At 55.3% G+C, this 20,944-nt stretch overlaps 2 protein-coding genes across 2 annotated transcripts in view; one reads left to right on the forward strand and one right to left on the reverse strand.

Moving 5' to 3' along the window:
- LOC136334964 (uncharacterized protein C16orf52 homolog B) overlaps positions 1–1,089 on the reverse strand; it is a 37,256-nt gene extending 36,167 nt beyond the window's left edge. Inside the window, exon 1 of the mRNA XM_066275901.1 lies at positions 976–1,089. Coding sequence (XP_066131998.1) covers positions 976–1,081 — 106 coding nt within the window. The 5' untranslated portion in view covers positions 1,082–1,089. The remainder of the gene's footprint in view (positions 1–975) is intronic.
- Positions 1,090–6,177: 5,088 nt separating this feature from the next.
- LOC136334967 (PDZ domain-containing protein 9-like) lies at positions 6,178–20,717 on the forward strand. Its single transcript, XM_066275904.1, has 4 exons — positions 6,178–6,500; positions 13,034–13,213; positions 18,037–18,226; positions 19,830–20,717. Exons 1-4 carry the CDS (start codon positions 6,470–6,472, stop codon positions 20,230–20,232), a joined length of 804 nt encoding a protein of 267 aa, XP_066132001.1. The 5' UTR covers positions 6,178–6,469; the 3' UTR covers positions 20,233–20,717.
- Positions 20,718–20,944: the final 227 nt, after the last annotated feature.

Genomic DNA, 20,944 nt, shown 5'->3' on the forward strand with positions numbered 1-20,944 from the left:
ATTGCGACCACAGCATTAGCCAACCGCCTCTTACCACCTTGCATGACCATACTGTACCACGAAGAGCTCTGTTAAAACGGGGTGGGGAAGAGGCAGGGCAGAATTTGTTAGTGTTATTCTAATAAGCAGTGAATCCGACGGCGTGATTTTCTGACTTGGTCTAGACGAGGGAGAGAGGGGAGGCAGGAGGAAGCAACAAACAAATGTCCCAGTGACACATACAGCCTTTTAAAAGCGTGAAATACACTGTAGCACAAATCCGGAACCATCCGCGATCCTTAAGAAACAGTTTGACAGCATCCTGATACATCTTTGTAACAAAGTATCCACAGAGGGAGAGATGGGCAAGCCCAACCGCGGATATTCCCTTCACCTGCCCTGAACGAGCCAGCAGCTGGAAAAGGAGCGGGCATTCCCTTCCCTGGCGACGCCCTTCCTCCTGGAAGCCGCCCCCCGGGCCGGGCCCGGCCGGGCCGGCTCCCCACTGCCCCCCGCGGCCTCCGCCGGGGCCGGGCTGCCCGCACGCGTCTCCGCTGTTCTTTCATTCTGCACCCACCGCTGAGCTCTCGGAAGCCTCTGAGATGCGCTGGGATGAAGGATGCCCCATACAAGGAGGCGGGTGACCAGCGGGCTGACAGCTCCCCGGCCCACAATAAAGCCCGAGTGGAACCGCGGACACTTCAAAGGGAAAATCGGCAGCCACAGGCGTCGGGGTCCAAGGCCGCCGAGCGGGCCGGGGGTCCGGGGTGGGGGTCGGGGCCGGGCGGGGGGCACGGGCAGGCCGCCTCCCGGTCCTCCGAGCTCCCTTCGCCGCAGGGGGCCTCCCCTCCCTCCCTTCCTTCCTTCTTCCCCTCCCTTCTTCCTCTTCTCCTTTCCTTCTTCCTCCCCTCCCTTCCTTCCTTCTTCCTTCCCCGACGCCCCCGCTCCCCGCCCGGCCCGCCGCCCCCGGCCCGGCCCGGCCCGGCCGCCGCTCACCCGCGGACTCCCCGGTGTTGATCCAGTCGGGGTTGGCGATGCTGGCGATGGCGAAGATGTCGGCGGCGAGGAAGAGACATCCTGAGATGATGGTCAGTTTATCCATCTCCCCGCCCCGCGCCCCCCCCACCACCCCCCGAGCCCCGGGCAGGCCGCGGCCTCACGCCTCGCGCCCCATGGGCCGCCGCCGGGGCCCGGAGTGTCCGCGCCGCCGCCCGCAGCCGCCCCCTCGGCCCGCGCCGCTCGCGCCCTCCGCGCGCGCCCGGGACCAGCAGCCGCGGCGCGGCCCGCACAGCCGGATCCGCCGCCCGCCCCGGAAGTGCTCGGCGTGTCCCCGCCCCCTCACCCGGAAGTGAAGCCGCCGCGGAGGCGGGGGTGGCGACGCCGGCGTGCATGCGTCGAGTCCTCCGTTCTGCGCCGCCGTCCTGGCGCCGCCGAGCCGCACCGGCTGCTCGGGACCCGCTCCCCTCGGGCCGCGGCGCAGGCGTGCTCCGCTCCGGGTCTCTTCAGGCCGGCCACGCTGCCTGGCCCGTGAATAGTGACACTGTCCTCGTGCTAATGACCCCGTGGTCACCAGATGTCTCACGTGGGGAGCAGTGGGGGCGCCGGGCGTCCAGCTGGAGGGCCTGCACTGCGCGCGTCCGTCCTGCGGCGTCGCCAGCTTGGGTCTGCGCCAGGCCGCGCGGGACCGTCCACGCACACCGGCCGTGCGCGTGTAAGACCGGGTGCCAGCTCGTGGGAGGCCGGGGCTGTGCTGGGGAAGAGGCGGAGACTCTCAAACCGCCCTGGCGTGGTTGCTCAGTGGTTAGCGCATCTTCCCCACATCCATCCCCGGACAGGGCATATCCATCAACGAATGAATGAATGAATAAGTAAGCGGGAACAACAAATCCATGTTTCTCTCTCTTTAAAATCAATCAATAAAAGCCCGTTGAAAACTTGTCTATAAAGATAATTTCAGATGTTGATCTATGCATTAAGTTGGACTCGGTTAAATGGTGAGGTGGGGGTGGGGGTGGGGGTGGGTAGGGGTCACGGAGGGTTTACACGGATCACAGCGGTTCTGAAGCCCGGACCTAGGAAGATCCCAGACAGAGGGAGAAGTGCGCCCAGCCCTGGGGGCACGGAAGACGTCGGCCTGTCCTGGGGCTGCGCAGCGACGTATCAGTTTATTCCAAGTGCGAGGCGAGGCACTGGAGGGATTTGGCAGGAGAGAGAAGATCTTACGGCGGGGGGAAGGGAGGCAGGGGTCGTGAAAGCAAGGATATGGATGAATAAGCCAGGTAGTCCAGGAGAGAAATGTTTTGCTCTGGCTGGGATGGGAGTAGTGAAGATGCAGAAAAGTTGGACAGTTTGAATGCTTTTTTTAGGCAGAGGGAACAGCTAGCCGATAACGGGGTTGAAGGACAGGACTCAGGAATGACTCGAATTTTCAACCTGAGTCACCAGGTGTTTAGTGATAGTTTATTTTTTACTACTTGGGGCCTAAGGAGCCGCTTTGGTTGGATGGATAACAAAGGGAGGGGGGAGACATTGACACAATTTGTTAGCAATAAAGATAATTTATCCACCTAGAGTTGTGCGACCTAGGGGAGATTTTCTTTTCTTTCACGGGTCATGGACCAAATCACCATTAACTCTGACTTTGGATCCAGCTCTTCCTTCCAGGTAGTCTACTGTGCGGCACCCAGATGAGACTCTCATTTCCTCCCTCAGCGCCACCTAGCTTATCTCTAGAAAGACCCAGAAGAGGGATGTCTGTCCATATTCTTGGAATGCTTACCTGTCCACAAAACTCAGTGAATTTAAACTTCCACCAAATCCAACAGCCTTGCAGAGACGCATAGAGTTAGCCGTGTCACCACATAGATCGGGGAAAGAGCGATTAGACTGCTCGTCTATAGAGAATCAGACACTGGTCTATTGAAGGGGGAGGATTTTTTTTTTAATTATTATACCATTTATTTTTCTTCTGTCACAGAAATTGGCACAAGTTGACTTGTATATTCAAGAAATTCAGATATGCACATCACATTACTGCAGGAGGTCTTCACTTTTTGTTTGTTTGTTTATTTAAGTACTGGAGAAGTTTGATGAAATATTCTTTCTTTATTGTCTGATGTTCCTATTACCCACTAATAGAAGAAACTCCAGCCTGGCAGTGGCGCAGTGGATAGAGCATCGGATTGGGACACAGAGGATCCAAGGTCAAAACCCCAAGGTCGCCAGCTTGAGTGTGGGCTCATCTGGTTTGAGCACAGCTCACTAGCTTGAGCCCAAGGTCGCTGGCTTGAGAAAGGGGTCACTCATGCTGCTGTAGCTCCCCGGTCAAGGCATATATGAGAAAGCAATCAATGAACAACCAAGGTGCCACAACGAAGAATTGATGCTCCTCATCTCCCTTCCTGTCTGTTTGTCCCTCTCTTTGTCTCACAAAAAAAACCCCTAAACAGCCTGACCTGTGGTGGCGCAGTGGATAAAGCGTTGACCTGGAAATGCTGAGGTCGCCGGTTCGAAACCCTGGGCTCGCCTGGTCAAGGCACATATGGGAGTTGATGCTTCTAGTTCCTCCCCCCTTCTCTCTGTCTCTGTCTCTCCTCTCTCTCTCTCTCTCTCTTCTCTCTAAAATGAAAAAAAAAACAACCCTAAACAAACAAAAAAACCTCCAACTGTACAGTTCTGTCCACCAATGTTCACCGCTGCTCTGCTGATGAGAATCCCAGGGTGAAATTTTGAAACCGTTTGTCTATTCCAACTCCAACTGAGGGGAGTGATGATGACTTCATTCTTGTGTTTGAGAAATACAAGTCTAGATTCCTCCTACCAAACAGCAGTTCCCAGTCCTTCCTGCCTCTGCCCCTCCACAAAAGGTTTCGGATTTAAGATTAAACTGTAAAAACAACCAGTATGGAGTTTAATATTTTAAAACATATTTCAGTGTTGTTTTTTTAACAGATACATGGCTGCACATCGCTATAGACAATGGGGGTGGGGAAGAGCGACCAAATACTATGTTTACAGATTTCCCATTAATCCTATTTTCAGCCCACATCCATCTCTCTCTCTCTCTCTCTCTCTCTGAACTGAGAGGAGGGGAGATAGTGAGGCAGACTCCCGCATGTGCTCCAACCTCCCACATCCTGTTCCCTGTGGGTCTAACAATCAGGGCGATCTTGGCATCTACTGGAAGGAGTGTTTTCAGTCCGGGTTGGAGCAGAGGCAGGTGAGCCCCTGTGCCAGGCCCTGAGATGCTCCCCTTCACAGAAACTAAGGTGACCAATCATCCTCCTTTAGGGAGGACAGTCCTTCTTTTGTAAGTTCCGTTCTCCCTCGAAAAGTGTCCTCTTACATGTCCTTTTTGATATCGGAAGACTCATCTGTCAATGTCCGTCTTCAATTGATGCAGAATCGATCCATTGTGTGTGATGGGACGTATTTGTATCTAAATGAGTACTTTTTTCTTACAATTATTATTAAAAATTAATAGGCATGTAAGCATAATGCCAATATAAAATATTACAAATGTTTTTATTATGCATTTATCATATTATAGTGTATTCCTGTTGCAATGAATACAATGTTTCTTTTATTTATGATATCGTCTTCTTCAATTTATTTTTGTCCTCCTTTTCATTGTAAAAAGGTTGGTCACCTCACAGAAACCCCAGTGCAGCCCTGCCGCATTCCCACAGCCTCTCTCCAGACCCTCACGGACAGGAAATGGAGGAAGAGGATGTGTTGTGTGGTAGAATTAATTTGGTATCCGGAAAGATGTTTCACCAGATGGTTTGGAGGAGGAAACGAGCCATCCATCCCAAGCAGCCACCTGCAGGAGACTCCTTGCGGCGGGGGACAGGACGACTCTATTCCCCATGTGCCAACCAGCCTTTGCCACACAGGATGGACCCGGCAAGAACTCTGCTTCTCCCGTTTATTGTGTGGGTGGAGCCACAGAAACAGCTGAAGAAGCTCGAGCCTGCCCACGTGTGGACGTCTCCGCGCAGTGCCTGACACTGGATGGGTGCTTGATGACAATTTGTTGAAGGCTGGAGATTGCAAGGTACTTAGCCTCTCCGGCCCGTCAGGGTGGGAAGGACAACAGGACCCTTCCTCATTCTGTTGTTTTCTGTTTCTTCTAGGATTTATTTTTGATCATTTATATTTTCCTAAAACTGCCCACCCCATCTGTATTTTGTGTGTGTGTTTAAAGATTTTAAAATTTATTGATTTTAGAGAGAGAGAGGAAAAAAAAGGTGGAGGGGAGGAGCAGGAAGCATCAACTCCCAGTTGCATCTCGCATGTGCCCTGACCAGGCAAGTCCAGGGTTTCCAACAGGCGACCTCAGCGTCGCGGGTCCATGCTTCATCCACCGGGCCACCACAGGTCAGACTCCCTGTGTTTGTCAAAATCTCAGTTCCAGGAGGTCGGGCCCTTGTTTGTCTTGCTGAGTGTTGTGTCCTCACCACGCACACACGTAGAGCAAGCTTCTGGTGTGAGTGAACTTATGTGGGAGAAAGGGTTGTTTTGGAAACAACAACAACAAAAAAGGAAGAATTAATTCCTCTCTGAACAATGATTCATTTTTATTTTTTATTTATTTATTATTTATTACAGAGACAGAGAGAGAGTCAGAGAGAGGGATAGACAGGGACAGACAGACAGGAACGGAGAGAGATGAGAAGCATCAATCATTAGTTTTTCATTGCGCGTTGCAACACCTTAGTTGTTCATTGATTGCTTTCTCATATGTGCCTTGACCCCGGGCCTTCAGCAGACTGAGTGAGCAGTGCTTGAGCCAGTGACCTTAGGTTCAAGCTGGTGAGCTTTTGCTCAAACCAGATGAGCCCGAGCTCAAGCTGGCGACCTCGGGGTCTTGAACCTGGGTCCTCTGCATCCCAGTCCGATGCTCTATCCACTGCGCCACCGCCTGGTCAGGCTATTTTTTATTTTTCAGGTCACCTTTGACCTTGACTCATTCATAATATCCATGAAAAAAAGTGCAGGTCCATAGCGGCTGGAACTGTTGATGGCTGATGTAACAATATGTCAGAATGCAACATTCGGGGCAGTTCAGCCGGGGCGCCTGCGCTGGCCGGACCGTCCCCGGGACCGGCTCCCCGCTGCGGGACCCTCCGCTGCGTGTCCTCCCCTCCCTCTCCGCATTCCAGCCGCTTCCCGGGGATGGAGCGGGAGCCCCCCGGAGTGGCGCTGTCCCGGCCCCGCAGAAGCGCTGTATTTCTCCACCAACACGTTCACGTTCCGCTTTCCAGGGTCCACGGAGGCTCTGCGGTGACCGCAGACGTCTGGGGCGGCGGGTTCGCACGGCCCCGGGAGGAAACCCAGGCGCCGGGCCCCGGGCCGCCCCGCGGCCTCGCTCCGCTCCTCCCGGGTTCCAGACGGTTGGGAGGAGGAGTTGGACCGACTTGGCTCTGGCTCCGGCTCGAGGTCCAGCTCCCGGAGGCACCCGGACAGCCGGCCCTCCCCCCGGGGGGCCATGAAGAAGGCCGGCCACAGAAGCAGAAAAGGTGGGACCGGGCCGTGGGGACAGTGGGGACAGGGGGGACCCAGCCTTCCTCCCATTCCTCCTCTGTGGAAGGGGCCCGCCACCCTCTGGGCCTGGCACCCTCCTGCGTGTGCCCACTGTACTGTGCTCACGGCAAGAGCCTCTGCTGCAGGTGCTCCGGTCTGGGAGCTTTCGACGGTCACATTCTCACTGAAAACACCAACACAGTAAAAAAAAAAAAAAAAAAAAAAAAAAAAAAGAAAAAAAGAAAATAAAGAAAGAAAAAAAAAGAAAAATGAAAAGTGTCCGTCACCTGGGCTGCAACCCCCGCCCCCCCCCCCCCAGCTCCTGAGCTGTGTCTATAATTTTAATTTTGCCCTAATTTACCACAGAGAAGGTCATAGAAATGGGATCACAGAGCATGGAGTCGCTGGAGTCTGGCTTCTCCCGCTTCGCGCTGCTGTCCCTGGAGACACAGGCGAGTGTATCAGACGCACATTTTATTGTCCGGCTGAAGGTGGAAGAGAGACCCTGGCCTAAGAGGCCACTTCTCTGAGCTCGGGGTACCGGGAGCTCACGGAGGGGAACACCTGCTCTCAGTGGCCCCTGCGGTCTTAGAAAGTCTCTGAAGTTGGTTCCTCCTTGACCCAGGTCACTGTGTTTTGTGGCCCAAGAGGTTGGAGATGGGCAAGGACGCCTGCTCGGAGGAGACGGCCATGGACCCTGCCGGCTCCCTGCAGCAGGGCGGTGGCGAGCGGGGAGGTTCCCCGCAGCGGGGGTGGGGGGAGTAGGCGAGCGGGCGGCTCCCCGCAGTGGGGGCCTGGGTGATCAGGGAAGCCCCTTCCTCATAGCAGGACGTCTCCCAGGGCCCCTCAAACACCAGTCACACGGAGTTTGGCAAAGGCTTGGCAAGTAGCAGTTTGTTGCCGTCCTTAAGGAAAAGTGTTGTGTGTGTGTTTGTGTGTGTGAAAAACGCTGGAAAAATATGCAGAAAACAAATCTCACAAGTTCTCCTATACTGAAAACAAGTCTCCCCAAAGCTCCCTCTTGGGACGAATAAGTTTTTAAACCACTCCTCAGTCTTTGAAACTTTCCTTGTGAGGTTTAGCTCTGTAGAAGACACATTTAAACCCCCACCCCCACTGTCCCAGGCTCTCCTCCCAAATGCTTTTTTCTTTCCTGCTGTGCATTAATTTCCACGATCTGTCATTGCCATGACATGGACCAGTGACTATAGTACCCCCTTCACTTCCCAGGTCCACTCGGAACCCCACAGTACTCCACACAGTAGCCACAGGGTGGTTTTTGGTTTTTGTTCTTTGTTGTTTTTTTGTTTGTTTGTTTGTTTTTGTGAGAGAGGGACAGACAGGGACAGACAGGGACAGACAGGGACAGACAGGAAGGGAGAGAGGTAAGAAGCATCAATTCTTCATTGCGGCACCTTAGTTGTTCACTGATTGCTTTCTCATATGTGCCTTGACGGAGGGGGGGGTGTGCTACAGCAGAGCCAGTGACCCCTTGCTCAAGCCAGCGACCTTGGGTTCAAGCTGGTGAGCTTTGCTCAAACCAGACGAGCCTGTGCTCAAGCTGGTGACTTCGGGTTTCGAACCTGGGTCCTCTAGCATCCCAGTGTGATGCTCCATCCACTGCACCAGGGTGGTTCTTTTTTTAACACACATCTTATCATGTTCTGCGCAAATTGCTTCCGGCCTTTCCTGCTAAGAAACCCGCAAGCACGTCCGCTCTGCCTCTGGGCCTCCTGCCCGCCTGCCGGTCTCCTGTGTGCCTGCTTGTTCCTGTCTCTGAACCTTGGTCCAATTCACTCCCTTCCACCTACCTCCTCTCCCTAAAATAATTCCTGTTCGTCCTCCATTCAGATTGTATGTCCTCTGTGAAGCCTGACCGGCCTTCCCCACGGGAGACCTGGACCTCCCGTTGGTCACCCTGAGGTCTCTGCCCTTTTCCTCCAGAGCATGTGCTACAGCTGTTGTTCAACTTGTTCCCATGACTCATGGACAGCTGTCTCCTCTGCCAGGTGTGACGGTCGGCAAGGACACGAAGCACTTCCTGAATCAATGAGCATCTGTTCTGTGAATGGATAAACACAGCTCACGTTAGACGTCCACCACGGGCTCAGCACTGAACACAGCTCACGTCAGACGTCCACCACGGGCTCAGCACTGAACACAGCTCAAGTCAGACGTCCACCACGGGCTCAGCACTGAACACAGCTCACGTCAGACGTCCACCATGGGCTCAGCACTGAACACAGCTCACGTCAGACATCCACCCGTGGGCTCAGCACGAACACAGCTCACGTTAGATGTCCACCCATAGGTTCAGCACTGAACACAGCTCACGTCAGACGTCCACCACGGGCTCAGCACTGAACACGGCTCACGTCAGAGTCCACCCGTGGGTTCAGCACTGAACACGGCTCACGTTAGACATCCACCACGGGCTCAGCACTGAACACGGCTCACGTTAATCGTCCACCATGGGCTCAGCACTGAACACAGCTCACGTCAGACGTCCACCACGGGCTCAGCACTGAACACGGCTCACGTTAGACGTCCACCACGGGCTCAGCACTGAACACGGCTCACGTCAGACGTCCACCACGGGCTCAGCACTGAACACGGCTCACGTCAGACGTCCACCACGGGCTCAGCACTGGACACGGCTCACGTCAGACGTCCACCACGGGCTCAGCACTGAACACGGCTCACGTCCGACGTCCACCACGGGCTCAGCACTGAACACGGCTCACGTCCGACGTCCACCACGGGCTCAGCACTGAACACGGCTCACGTCCGACGTCCACCACGGGCTCAGCACTGGACACGGCTCACGTCAGACGTCCACCACGGGCTCAGCACTGAACACGGCTCACGTCAGACGTCCACCACGGGCTCAGCACGAACACAGCTCACGTCAGACATCCACCATGGGCTCAGCACTGAACACGGCTCACGTCAGACGTCCACCACGGGCTCAGCACTGAACACAGCTCACGTCAGACATCCACCCGTGGGCTCAGCACGAACACAGCTCACGTTAGATGTCCACCCATAGGTTCAGCACTGAACACAGCTCACGTCAGACGTCCACCACGGGCTCAGCACTGAACACGGCTCACGTCAGAGTCCACCCGTGGGTTCAGCACTGAACACGGCTCACGTTAGACATCCACCACGGGCTCAGCACTGAACACGGCTCACGTTAATCGTCCACCACGGGCTCAGCACTGAACACAGCTCACGTCAGACGTCCACCACGGGCTCAGCACTGAACACGGCTCACGTCAGACGTCCACCACGGGCTCAGCACTGAACACGGCTCACGTCAGACGTCCACCACGGGCTCAGCACTGAACACGGCTCACGTCAGACGTCCACCACGGGCTCAGCACTGGACACGGCTCACGTCAGACGTCCACCACGGGCTCAGCACTGAACACGGCTCACGTCCGACGTCCACCACGGGCTCAGCACTGAACACGGCTCACGTCCGACGTCCACCACGGGCTCAGCACTGGACACGGCTCACGTCAGACGTCCACCACGGGCTCAGCACTGAACACGGCTCACGTCAGACGTCCACCACGGGCTCAGCACTGGACACGGCTCACGTCAGACGTCCACCCGTGGGCTCAGCACTGAACACGGCTCACGTTAGACGTCCATCCTTGGGCTCAGCACTGAACACGGCTCACGTTAGACGTCCATCCTTGGGCTCAGCACTGAACACGGCTCACGTTAGACGTCCATCCTTGGGCTCAGCACTGAACACGGCTCACGTTAGACGTCCATCCTTGGGCTCAGCACTGAACACGGCTCACGTTAGACGTCCATCCTTGGGCTCAGCACTGAACACGGCTCACGTTAGACGTCCATCCTTGGGCTCAGCACTGAACACGGCTCACGTTAGACGTCCATCCTTGGGCTCAGCACTGGACACGGCTCACGTTAGACGTCCACCCGTGGGCTCAGCACTGAACACGGCTCACGTTAGACGTCCATCCTTGGGCTCAGCACTGGACACGGCTCACGTTAGACGTCCACCCGTGGGCTCAGCACTGAACACGGCTCACGTTAGACGTCCATCCTTGGGCTCAGCACTGGACACGGCTCACGTTAGACGTCCACCCGTGGGCTCAGCACTGAACACGGCTAATGTTAGACGTCCATCCTTGGGCTCAGCACTGAACACGGCTCACGTTAGACATCCACCACGGGCTCAGCACTGAACACGGCTCACGTCAGACGTCCACCCGTGGGCTCAGCACTGAACACGGCTCACGTTAGACGTCCATCCTTGGGCTCAGCACTGAACACGGCTCACGTTAGACGTCCATCCTTGGGCTCAGCACTGAACACGGCTCACGTTAGACGTCCATCCTTGGGCTCAGCACTGAACACGGCTCACGTTAGACGTCCATCCTTGGGCTCAGCACTGAACACGGCTCACGTTAGACGTCCATCCTTGGGCTCAGCACTGAACACGGCTCACGTTAGACGTCCATCCTTGGGCTCAGCACTGAACACGGCTCACGTTAGACGTCCATCCTTGGGCTCAGCACTGAACACGGCTCACGTTAGACGTCCATCCTTGGGCTCAGCACTGGACACAGCTCACGTCAGACGTCCACCACGGGCTCAGCACTGAACACGGCTCACGTCAGACGTCCACCACGGGCTCAGCACTGAACACGGCTCACGTCAGACGTCCACCACGGGCTCAGCACTGAACACGGCTCACGTCCGACGTCCACCACGGGCTCAGCACTGAACACGGCTCACGTCCGACGTCCACCACGGGCTCAGCACTGAACACGGCTCACGTTAGACGTCCACCCGTGGGCTCAGCACTGAACACGGCTCACGTTAATCGTCCACCACGGGCTCAGCACTGAACACGGCTCACGTTAGACGTCCACCCGTGGGCTCAGCACTGAACACGGCTCACGTTAATCGTCCACCACGGGCTCAGCACTGGACACGGCTCACGTTAGACGTCCACCCGTGGGCTCAGCACTGGACACGGCTCACGTCAGACGTCCACCACGGGCTCAGCACTGAACACGGCTAATGTTAGACGTCCATCCTTGGGCTCAGCACTGAACACGGCTAATGTTAGACGTCCACCCGTGGGCTCAGCACTGAACACGGCTCACGTCAGACGTCCATCCTTGGGCTCAGCACTGAACACGGCTCACGTTAGACGTCCATCCTTGGGCTCAGCACTGAACACGGCTCACGTCAGACGTCCACCACGGGCTCAGCACTGAACACGGCTAATGTTAGACGTCCATCCTTGGGCTCAGCACTGGACACGGCTCACGTCCGACGTCCACCCGTGGGCTCAGCACTGAACACGGCTCACGTCAGACGTCCACCACGGGCTCAGCACTGGACACGGCTCACGTCAGACGTCCACCACGGGCTCAGCACTGAACACGGCTCACGTCCGACGTCCATCCTTGGGCTCAGCACTGAACACAGCTCACGTCAGACGTCCACCACGGGCTCAGCACTGAACACGGCTCACGTCAGACGTCCATCCGTGGGCTCAGCACTGAACACGGCTCACGTTAGACGTCCACCACGGGCTCAGCACTGAACACGGCTCACGTCAGACGTCCATCCTTGGGCTCAGCACTGAACACGGCTCACGTCAGACGTCCACCACGGGCTCAGCACTGAACACGGCTCACGTCAGACGTCCACCACGGGCTCAGCACTGAACACGGCTCACGTCAGACGTCCATCCTTGGGCTCAGCACTGGACACGGCTCACGTCAGACGTCCACCCGTGGGCTCAGCACTGAACACGGCTAATGTTAGACGTCCATCCGTGGGCTCAGCACTGAACACGGCTCACGTTAGACGTCCACCACGGGCTCAGCACTGAACACGGCTCACGTCAGACGTCCATCCTTGGGCTCAGCACTGAACACAGCTCACGTCAGACGTCCACCACGGGCTCAGCACTGAACACGGCTCACGTCAGACGTCCACCACGGGCTCAGCACTGAACACGGCTCACGTCAGACGTCCATCCTTGGGCTCAGCACTGGACACGGCTCACGTCAGACGTCCACCCGTGGGCTCAGCACTGAACACGGCTAATGTTAGACGTCCATCCTTGGGCTCAGCACTGAACACGGCTAATGTTAGACGTCCATCCTTGGGCTCAGCACTGGACACGGCTCACGTTAATCGTCCACCACGGGCTCAGCACTGAACACGGCTCACGTTAGACGTCCACCACGGGCTCAGCACTGGACACGGCTCACGTTAATCGTCCACCACGGGCTCAGCACTGAACACGGCTCACGTCAGATGTCCACCACGGGCTCAGCACTGTGCGAGAGACATTCACCATCTCGTTTCATTCTTGGGACGACCCTCTGAGGTGGACACTTTTCTTCTCACCTCAGACGAGGAGTGGAGAGGCTCACTGTCCTAGAGGTCTGGCACGACAGCCCCAGTGATAACTGTCACGCTGTTGCCTCGGTGAAGGTCTAAAACATGATCTTCTTCTTTTTATTAGAAAAACAAGTCAGCTTCCAGTCCGAGTCGTCTGTGCACACCTTGAGCAAAACTCTGCAGACCCAGCTCACCGTGGGCAGCCTGGGGTTGGGCCTGATCGTCGTCCAGCACGGACCCTACCTCCAGATCACCCACCTCATCAGGAACGGGGCTGCAGCCAGGGACAGAAAGCTCCAGCCAGGTGGGTGACTGCGGGCACGTGCCCCCTGCCTCCCAGCCAGGCATCCGGGGGACTCGGGTGACAGTCAGGTGTCGGCGTAGCCATTGTCTGGGAGCCTCCCATGGGCCAGTCCCTTGTTACCGCCTAGAGCAGGGGTCCCCAAACTTTTTACACAGGGGCCAGTTCACTGTCCCTCAGACCGTTGGAGGGCCAAACTATAAAAAAAAACTATGAACAAATCCCTATGCATACTGCATATATCTTATTTTAAAGTAAAAAAAAAAAGAAAAACAGGAACAAATACAATATTTAAAATAAATAACAAGTAAATTTAAATCAACAAACTGACCAGTATTTCAATGGGAACTATGGGCCTGCTTTTGGCTAATGAGATGGTCAATGTGCTCCTCTCACTGACCACCAATGAAAGAGGTGCCCCTTCCGGAAGTGCAGCAGGGGCCGGATAAATGGCCTCAGGGGGCCGGGCCATAGTTTGGGGACCCCTGGCCTAGATAGTGCTCCCCGTGGTGTGTTATTCATTCACTGAATTCTCACAGCCACCCTCTAGGTAGGAAGTAGTATCATTCCCTCGCGACAGGTGAGGAAACCGAGGCACAGGAAGGCCGAGCTCCTTGTCCAGCTTCACGCCCATTGAGCAAGTGGAAGACAAACACAGGCCCAGTCACGGCAGAGCTCACGGCTCTCCGTGGACACAGATGTCTTCCCTGGTGTGAATCACCACCACCATTTAGAGACCTGACCTCCCGTCAGCCTCTGACAGACCTTGAGGAGGTTCTGCATGAGACGGCCTGGCAGATGAGGAGTCGGGTGTTTAGACACCCACCCACGGTCACGCCCAGGAGCAGGGATCGGAGCCCGCTCTGTTAGACGCCACAGCCAAGGCCTTATCAGGAGCACGCTGTCCTCTTTGGTCCCTGGGTGAGTGAACTGTCCATCCAATTCAGGACATGTTTCCCCAGTCACTGCTCCGGGCCGAGGGCCGTGCTCATGGGTCAGGGAGGCGCAAGAGGCCGGTAATGCGGTGGGGAGGGAAGAGCTGGTCAGCATCAGCTGGACTGCCCCTTGGACAAAGTCACTTAGCTTTCCAGGCCTCGGTCACTTCGTCTGTAAGTTGGGATGACACCACCGTTGTTTGCTGAGATGTGATCATTTTTACAAGTGCTTTGAAAACCACGGGGCTGTGGGGATCCTGGCAAGCATTTCTCTTAGGCTGATCTTATAGTCTCTAGACTCACGTATTTTTTAAAAATTATTATTATTAAGTTTAATGCAGTGACATTGATAAATCAGGGTACATATGTTGAGAGAAGACACCTCCAGATTATTTTGACATTTGATTATGTTGCATACCCCTCACCCAAAGTCAAATTGTCTTCCGTCACCTTCTATCTGGTTTCCTTTGTGCCCCTCCCCTCCCCCCACCCCCTCTCTCCTTCCTCGCCCCCTCCCCACCCCTCCCACCCCACCCCCTGTTACCATCACATTCTTGTCTATGTCTCTGAGTCTCATTCATGTATATATTTTTTTTTAATAAAAAATGAGGCCCTGGCCGGTTGGCTCAGTGGTAGAGCGTCGGCCTAGCGTGCGGAGGACCCGGGTTTGATTCCTGGCCAGGGCACACAGGAGAAGCGCCCATTTGCTTCTCCACCCCTCCCCCTCTCCTTCCTCTCTGTCTCTCTCTTCCCCTCCCGCAGCCAAGGCTCCATTGGAGCAAAGATGGCCTGGGCGCTGGGGATGGCTCTGTGGCCTCTGCCTCAGGCGCTAGAGTGGCTCTGGTCACAACATGGTGACGCCCAGGATGGGCAGAGCATTGCCCCCTGGTGGGCAGAGCGTCGCCCCATGGTGGGCAGAGCGTCGCCCCATGGTGGGCGTGCTGGGTGGATCCCGGTCGGGCGCATGCGGGAGTCTGTCTGACTGTCTCTCCCTGTTTCCAGCTTCAGAAAAATGGAAAAAAAAAAAAAAAAAAAAAAAAAAAGATTGTAGGTCTGACCAGGCAGTGGTGCAGTGGCTACGGTGTCGGACTGGGATGTGGACAACCCAGGTTTGAAACCCAGATGTCGCTGGCTTGAGCGTGGGATCATAGACATGACTCCATGGTTGCTGGCTTGAACCCAAGGTCGCTGGCTGGGGCAAGAGGTCACTGGCTCTGCTGTAGCCCCCAGATCAAGGCACATATGAGAAAGCAATCAATGAACAACTAAGGTGCCGCAATGAAGACTTGATGCTTCTCATCTCTCTCCCTTCCTGTCTGTCCCTGTCTGTCCCCCTCTCTGACTCTCTGTCACACACACACACACACACACCCACACACACACACACACACACACACACGGTACAGGAGCCCCTGTGGTTGCACTAGTTTGCATCTCTGGTCGCCTAGTCGAGTCAACGGGGGAGCTTTTACCACTAAGATGCCTGGACCACATCTCCCCCGCGGTTCTGATTCAATGGGTTTGGGTTGGGGTCTGGGTCTGGGCAGTTCATGGTTTAAAAGATCCTTGGATTCTATTTTTCTTTTCCTCTCTAGGATGATTCTCATAGCAGCTTAGGTTAGACACAGTGGACCGATGAAGAAAGTAGGTAAATGATGCCATTACGAAACAGCTTACGTCTCCCTGGCCAGTTGGCTCAGTGGTAGAGCGTCCGCCCAGCGTGTGGAAGTCCTGGGTTCGATTCCCAGTCAGGGCGCACAGGAGAAGCCACCATCTGCTTCTCCACTGTGGTTTTTTTTGTTGTTGTTTTTTTTGCTTCTTTCTGTCTCATGGTGGTTCTTCAAGGGCTTTGATGACCCAGGCAGATGCAGAAGGCACCACCTCAGTCTGGGCCTGTCTGTTCTGAGTGTTCTGTTCACCGTCATCCTCAGGCCCTTCCAGTTACTGGTTGCCTTGGCAATGTCATCATCAGCTGTTTTTGGAGACTGACCCAGGGGGCTGGTCGGAGCACGGCGCCCCCACCAGTGGACCTCGGGGTATGTGAATTTGATCTCATCGCGGTTGATGAGATCACTTCAGTGGCACGGGGTCAGACGAGCCGGGATTAGGGGTGACCAAAGGAAGTTAGCTGCATCGAACCCTCCTCCAAGGTGCAAGCCGAGAGAATGCTGGGCATCGGTTTCTTGTGGGATCCAGCAGCATGGAAACCTGTCCTCGCCATCCCGGGAGGCCTCCTCTGGGACCAGCCTGCTGCCCCTTGAGCACACGTGGCGTAGACTCTGACAGGGGCTTCCTCTTGGTCTTGTGCTCCGAGGCCAGGCTTCCGCTGTCTTGGAAGGAGGGTGGCTGAGGGTCTGTGAGCTTCCCGTGCACAGAATGGTGGAAACATCCTCCAGACGTCGTTGGAGTCACTTTATCTGACGTTAGTTATAAAATCTCCATTGCCACTGTGCACGATGCTCGTACCGGTTAGATCTGAAGACCAGGATCTGACCCAGTGTGAGTGTCCTTAGGAACCAGTGTCCCTGCATTCCTGTTTTCTCTGGCCGAGTCCCTTGGATCCATCAGGGTTCTTCATGGCAAGCAACAGAACACCACTGTTAAGGGACTTCGTGTAGAACTCAGAGCCTGAGGAACAGCCAGGAAGGCGGAGAGGCCGGCTGGGGAAATGGTGAGGACAGACGGCCAGGGCAGCGGCCCCTGGAAGCCCCCGGAAACCAGGCGTGCTCTTTGCCCTCTGCACACCCTGCTCCAGGTGCAGTGCTCCATGGCTGACCTACTTTACACGTCCTTGCCTGGTGGCTGCTGTGAGTGAATCACTGGTCGTCTCGGCACCCAGTGTGGGGGTCCATGGGCTTGCTGTCAAGAGGGGGCTCTTGGCCCATCTGCTGTGGGCTCAGAAGCTCCATGGCTGACCATGCTTCCCTCCCTGTCCGGCACTGCCCTAGGTGGGGGATCTAGCTGTCGAATCCCTCTGAAGAAAACATATTCTCTGTCTACACATCTTAAAGCTTAATTAAAGCCTGCTAATTGTCTGGTGTTTCACGAAGGAGTATTTGCTCAACCAACACTGTACAATGGCAGAAAATTAAAACAAAAGGCTCGATGTTTAACACGGCCAACGTACTGTGGGAGGCACTGGAAGCGGCCAGGCAGGTATAACAGAAAATAGGCCAGCTGACCCGCGGTGGCGCAGTGGATAAAGCATTGACCTCGAACTCTGAGGTCACAGGTTTGAAACCCCGGGCTCGCCGGGTCAATGCACCTATGGGAGTCGATGCTTCCTGCTCCTCCCCTCCCTCTCCTTCCTGCCTTTCTGTCTCTCTCCTCTCCCTAAAATCAATAAATAAAATATTAAAAAAAAAAAAAAGAGAGAGAAGGTAGGCCATTTATTTATCATTTACGGTAAGTGGCTTTTTCTCTAAGAGTAATAGTAATTAAAATACTTTTAGAATCGTAAAGGATGCTTTAATTACAAATGGTGTACTTTCCGTCACACCAAGGACTTCAGAAATACTGTGAAAAAGAAACACCTTGCATGCGTTCATTATCATGCAAAGGACACTCCTGTCACTGAGGTGGTCAAGTTTTTGTTTTTTTTTTTGTTTTTTGGTTGCTTGCCCTGTGTGCCCTGACTGGGGGTTGAAACCACAACGTTGTTTTGGGAGGACTCTGTTAACTTGACTGAGCTACCTGGCCAGGGCCTTGAAGTGGCCATCTTTATTAAATATAGGCTGAAGCCTGTTTTTGGTTCAAAAAAGTGAACCAACCACATGAATCCATAAAACGAGACATCTCACAGTAAAGCTGGAATTGGTTGGTGTGTTCCCTTTAAACCATTATCTTAATTTTGCTATTTCTCCCTACCCCCCACCCCCTGCTTTTTTAAAGGTGATGTTCTGATTAGTGTCGGACAGGACAATGTGTTAGGATATACTCTCCGGGAACTTTTAAAGCTTTTGCAACCCATTGCCGTAGGAACGGCACTGCAGATCAAGGTCTACCGAGATTTTATTGACATACCCCAAGAATGGCAAGAGATAGCGCATTTAATTCCTGAGACGAAATTCCCAGTCACAGGGTGAGTAGTTCACTTCCGAGGTCTCTGTTCTCCGAGGGTCTCCCGGGTCTAGGAAGCCCTGCTCTGCGCGTGAGGTGAAACGGCCTAGTGGCCCACGGAGGCGGGGCTGGGGGCGGGGTCCGAACACGTCGTGGGCTCTAAGCCCTTTTGGAAAGAACAATCTGCAGGTTAATAATAATGATAATAAAAGGAGGAGGAGGCGCCGGATGGGAACTCCGCCTCCGCCTCCGCCTCCGCGCAGCACGTCCCCTCCGTGCCCCCCCCCCCCCCCCCCCCGCGTGTGCCAGGAGCCCCGTTCCCATCGGTCTCCTGCATCCTTCCCAGCAACATTAACATTTATTTAAGATTGACTGGGAAAGGGAGAGACAGACAGAAACGTCGACCTATTCCTTTCTATGCCCTGACCGGCAGCAGAACCCACAGCCAGGCGCACGGGCGATGCTCTAACCCAGAGCCCTCCGGCCAGGCGCACGGGCGATGCTCTAACCCAGAGCCCTCCGGCCAGGCGCACGGGCGATGCTCTAACCCAGAGCCCTCCGGCCAGGACCCCGGGCGATGCTCTAACCCAGAGCCCTCCGGCCAGGCGCACGGGCGATGCTCTAACCCAGAGCCCTCCGGCCAGGGCCCCGGGCGATGCTCTAACCCAGAGCCCTCCGGCCAGGGCCGAGGAACATTTAGGCCTTTTTAAGCGGCTGTCCTCTTAGCAACCCCCCCCCCCCCAACTCCTCGCTCCTGCCGCTGCCTTGTCCCTGGCCTCAGGCTTGCGGGAGGAGCTGCTGGACATGTGGCTGCCCAGCACCCTCAGCCCACGTTAACCTGGCCTCGCTCTCAGCACTTGGGCGGGTCCCCCGAACCTCCGCACTGCCGAGTCCAGTGGGCTCCTCTCGTCTTCGCTCTGCTTGGCCTCTGAGTACTAGACACTTGACAACCTCCCAGCCTCACTCCTGTTGAAACGTCACCGTTCCCGGCTTCCTTCCGTGACACCCACGCCCCCGCCTTCCCGGCTGCTCCCCAGCCGGCAGCTCAAGGCTTCACCTCTGGCTCCCTCCTCTCCGTCTCCCGGGCAACGTCAGGGGTGCCGTTCCTATCCACACATGGACACCGTCTAGGGCGTCATCTCCTCCTTGTACACTGAAACGTCCTCGATGTTCCCCTCTGGACGTACAGAGTTCATTCTGCCCCAGATCAAAAGCCAGCCCCTCTGGTCCTCCAGGTGCCCTCTCCTGGGGGAGTGTCTACCTGGTTGACATTCACTTAGTTATTATTATTATTCTTTTTTACTTATTCATTTTCAGAGAGAGGGGAGGGGGGGGAGAGAGAAAGAGAAAGAGAGAAAGAGGAGGGGGAGGAGCAGGAAGCATCAACTGCCATGTGTTCCTTGACCAGGCAAGCCCGGGTTTTGAACCGGTGACCTCAGTGTTCCAGGTGGATGCTTTATCCCCGGCCACCACGGGTCAGGCAGGAATGGACACGAAGTGAAAGGTACTTTTATAGAGAAGAGCCCACAACACAAAGGTGGTGCTGAAGCTGCGTCCCTCCTCCTGTGAGCGCGGCCAGGGCCGAGACACCGAGAACCTCTCATTCTCTCTCCTCTTATTTCCAGCACAACCGAGAAAACCGAGAAAACCGAGCAGGCCAAAGCCGACCCATCCACCAGCAGTGCTGACAAGGGCGACCCGGTGCTAGAGAAGAAGCTCTCGTACTGTGTGTCCCCCGAGTCCAGCGGGCAGCGCCCCGCAAGGAGACCCGTGTCCATCTCCAGAGAGTGGCACCGGTATGAGAAGAAGAGCCAGAAGATCCGGGTGGGGACAGACGCCAGCTGTGACGTCGTGATTCACGGACGCTGTGCCAGGGAGGCGCGGGCCCCCTCCCCGTACTGGGCGATGGGGAAGCAGGACAAGGACAGCTCCTCCTCCTCGGACGCATTCTGGCGGGAAGACGGGGCCCAGGTGAAGGGCAAGGGCCAGCCTGCATCCAAGGCTGGTCAGCGGTCTGCAGATCTGTGACCACAGGGGCGTTTCTCTGGAAAACGCCCAGCATCTGTGCACTGCCACCCAGCTTTGCTGTCCTCATAGAAACCTGTCCAGACTGACCAGTCCTTCCACACCTGTCGTGAGGCCTTCACCTGCTTCAGTGTGACTTACAGCCAAGGCTTTCCGGTGTCACAAAAGGCCTCACAATTTCTATTCTCAAAAGAGCAGTATCACTGCGATCATTAAGACCCTTCCTGAGAAGAGTGCCTCACCTTTTAGAAAATGTAGCAGAAAAGCTCAATATCAGAATGTGCAAAAATAGTAGAGAATTTAGTTTTTCAGGTAAGTACCACATTGTTATTCTGACATTTAGTTTCTCGTTTTGCAAACTTCCAAGTAAGTGCCCCACTTAAAGGAAATAGAGTATGTTTTTTCGCTACTTGTTCGTATTAATTTTTCTCCCCATTTTCTGGCCTACTTTTACTATGGGCTGATTGACAGTTAACTCCTTGAAAGGAACAGGCTAGAAACGGCGAGGGAAGAGATGGAAGGAAACCGAGTCCCCGTAGGGAAGACAGACAGACAGACAGACAGACGGACAGGACGTGACTGAGAGGGAGTGTGCGTTTCTCAGAAGTGAATCTACTGCACAAGGGTCAAGGGGGTAAAACCCAGACCGCTGACCTGTCCTAACCCCACAGGGGAGACCTCTCCCTGCTCCTGTCTTGCAAAGCCGCCAGCAGCA

Source organism: Saccopteryx bilineata, chromosome 4 (genome assembly GCF_036850765.1).
Source record: "Saccopteryx bilineata isolate mSacBil1 chromosome 4, mSacBil1_pri_phased_curated, whole genome shotgun sequence".
Taxonomy (NCBI): Eukaryota; Metazoa; Chordata; class Mammalia; order Chiroptera; family Emballonuridae; genus Saccopteryx; species Saccopteryx bilineata.

What these genes read in the sequence shown, in the direction of transcription:
- LOC136334967 (XM_066275904.1), top strand. Translation starts at nt 6,470, where the DNA reads ATGAAGAAGGCCGGCCACAGAAGCAGAAAAG. An exon ending in CGGCCACAGAAGCAGAAAAG is followed by an intron (nt 6,501 to 13,033) that starts GTGGGACCGGGC and finishes TCTTTTTATTAG; the next exon opens with AAAAACAAGTCAGCTTCCAG. An exon ending in ACGAAATTCCCAGTCACAGG is followed by an intron (nt 18,227 to 19,829) that starts GTGAGTAGTTCA and finishes TCTTATTTCCAG; the next exon opens with CACAACCGAGAAAACCGAGA.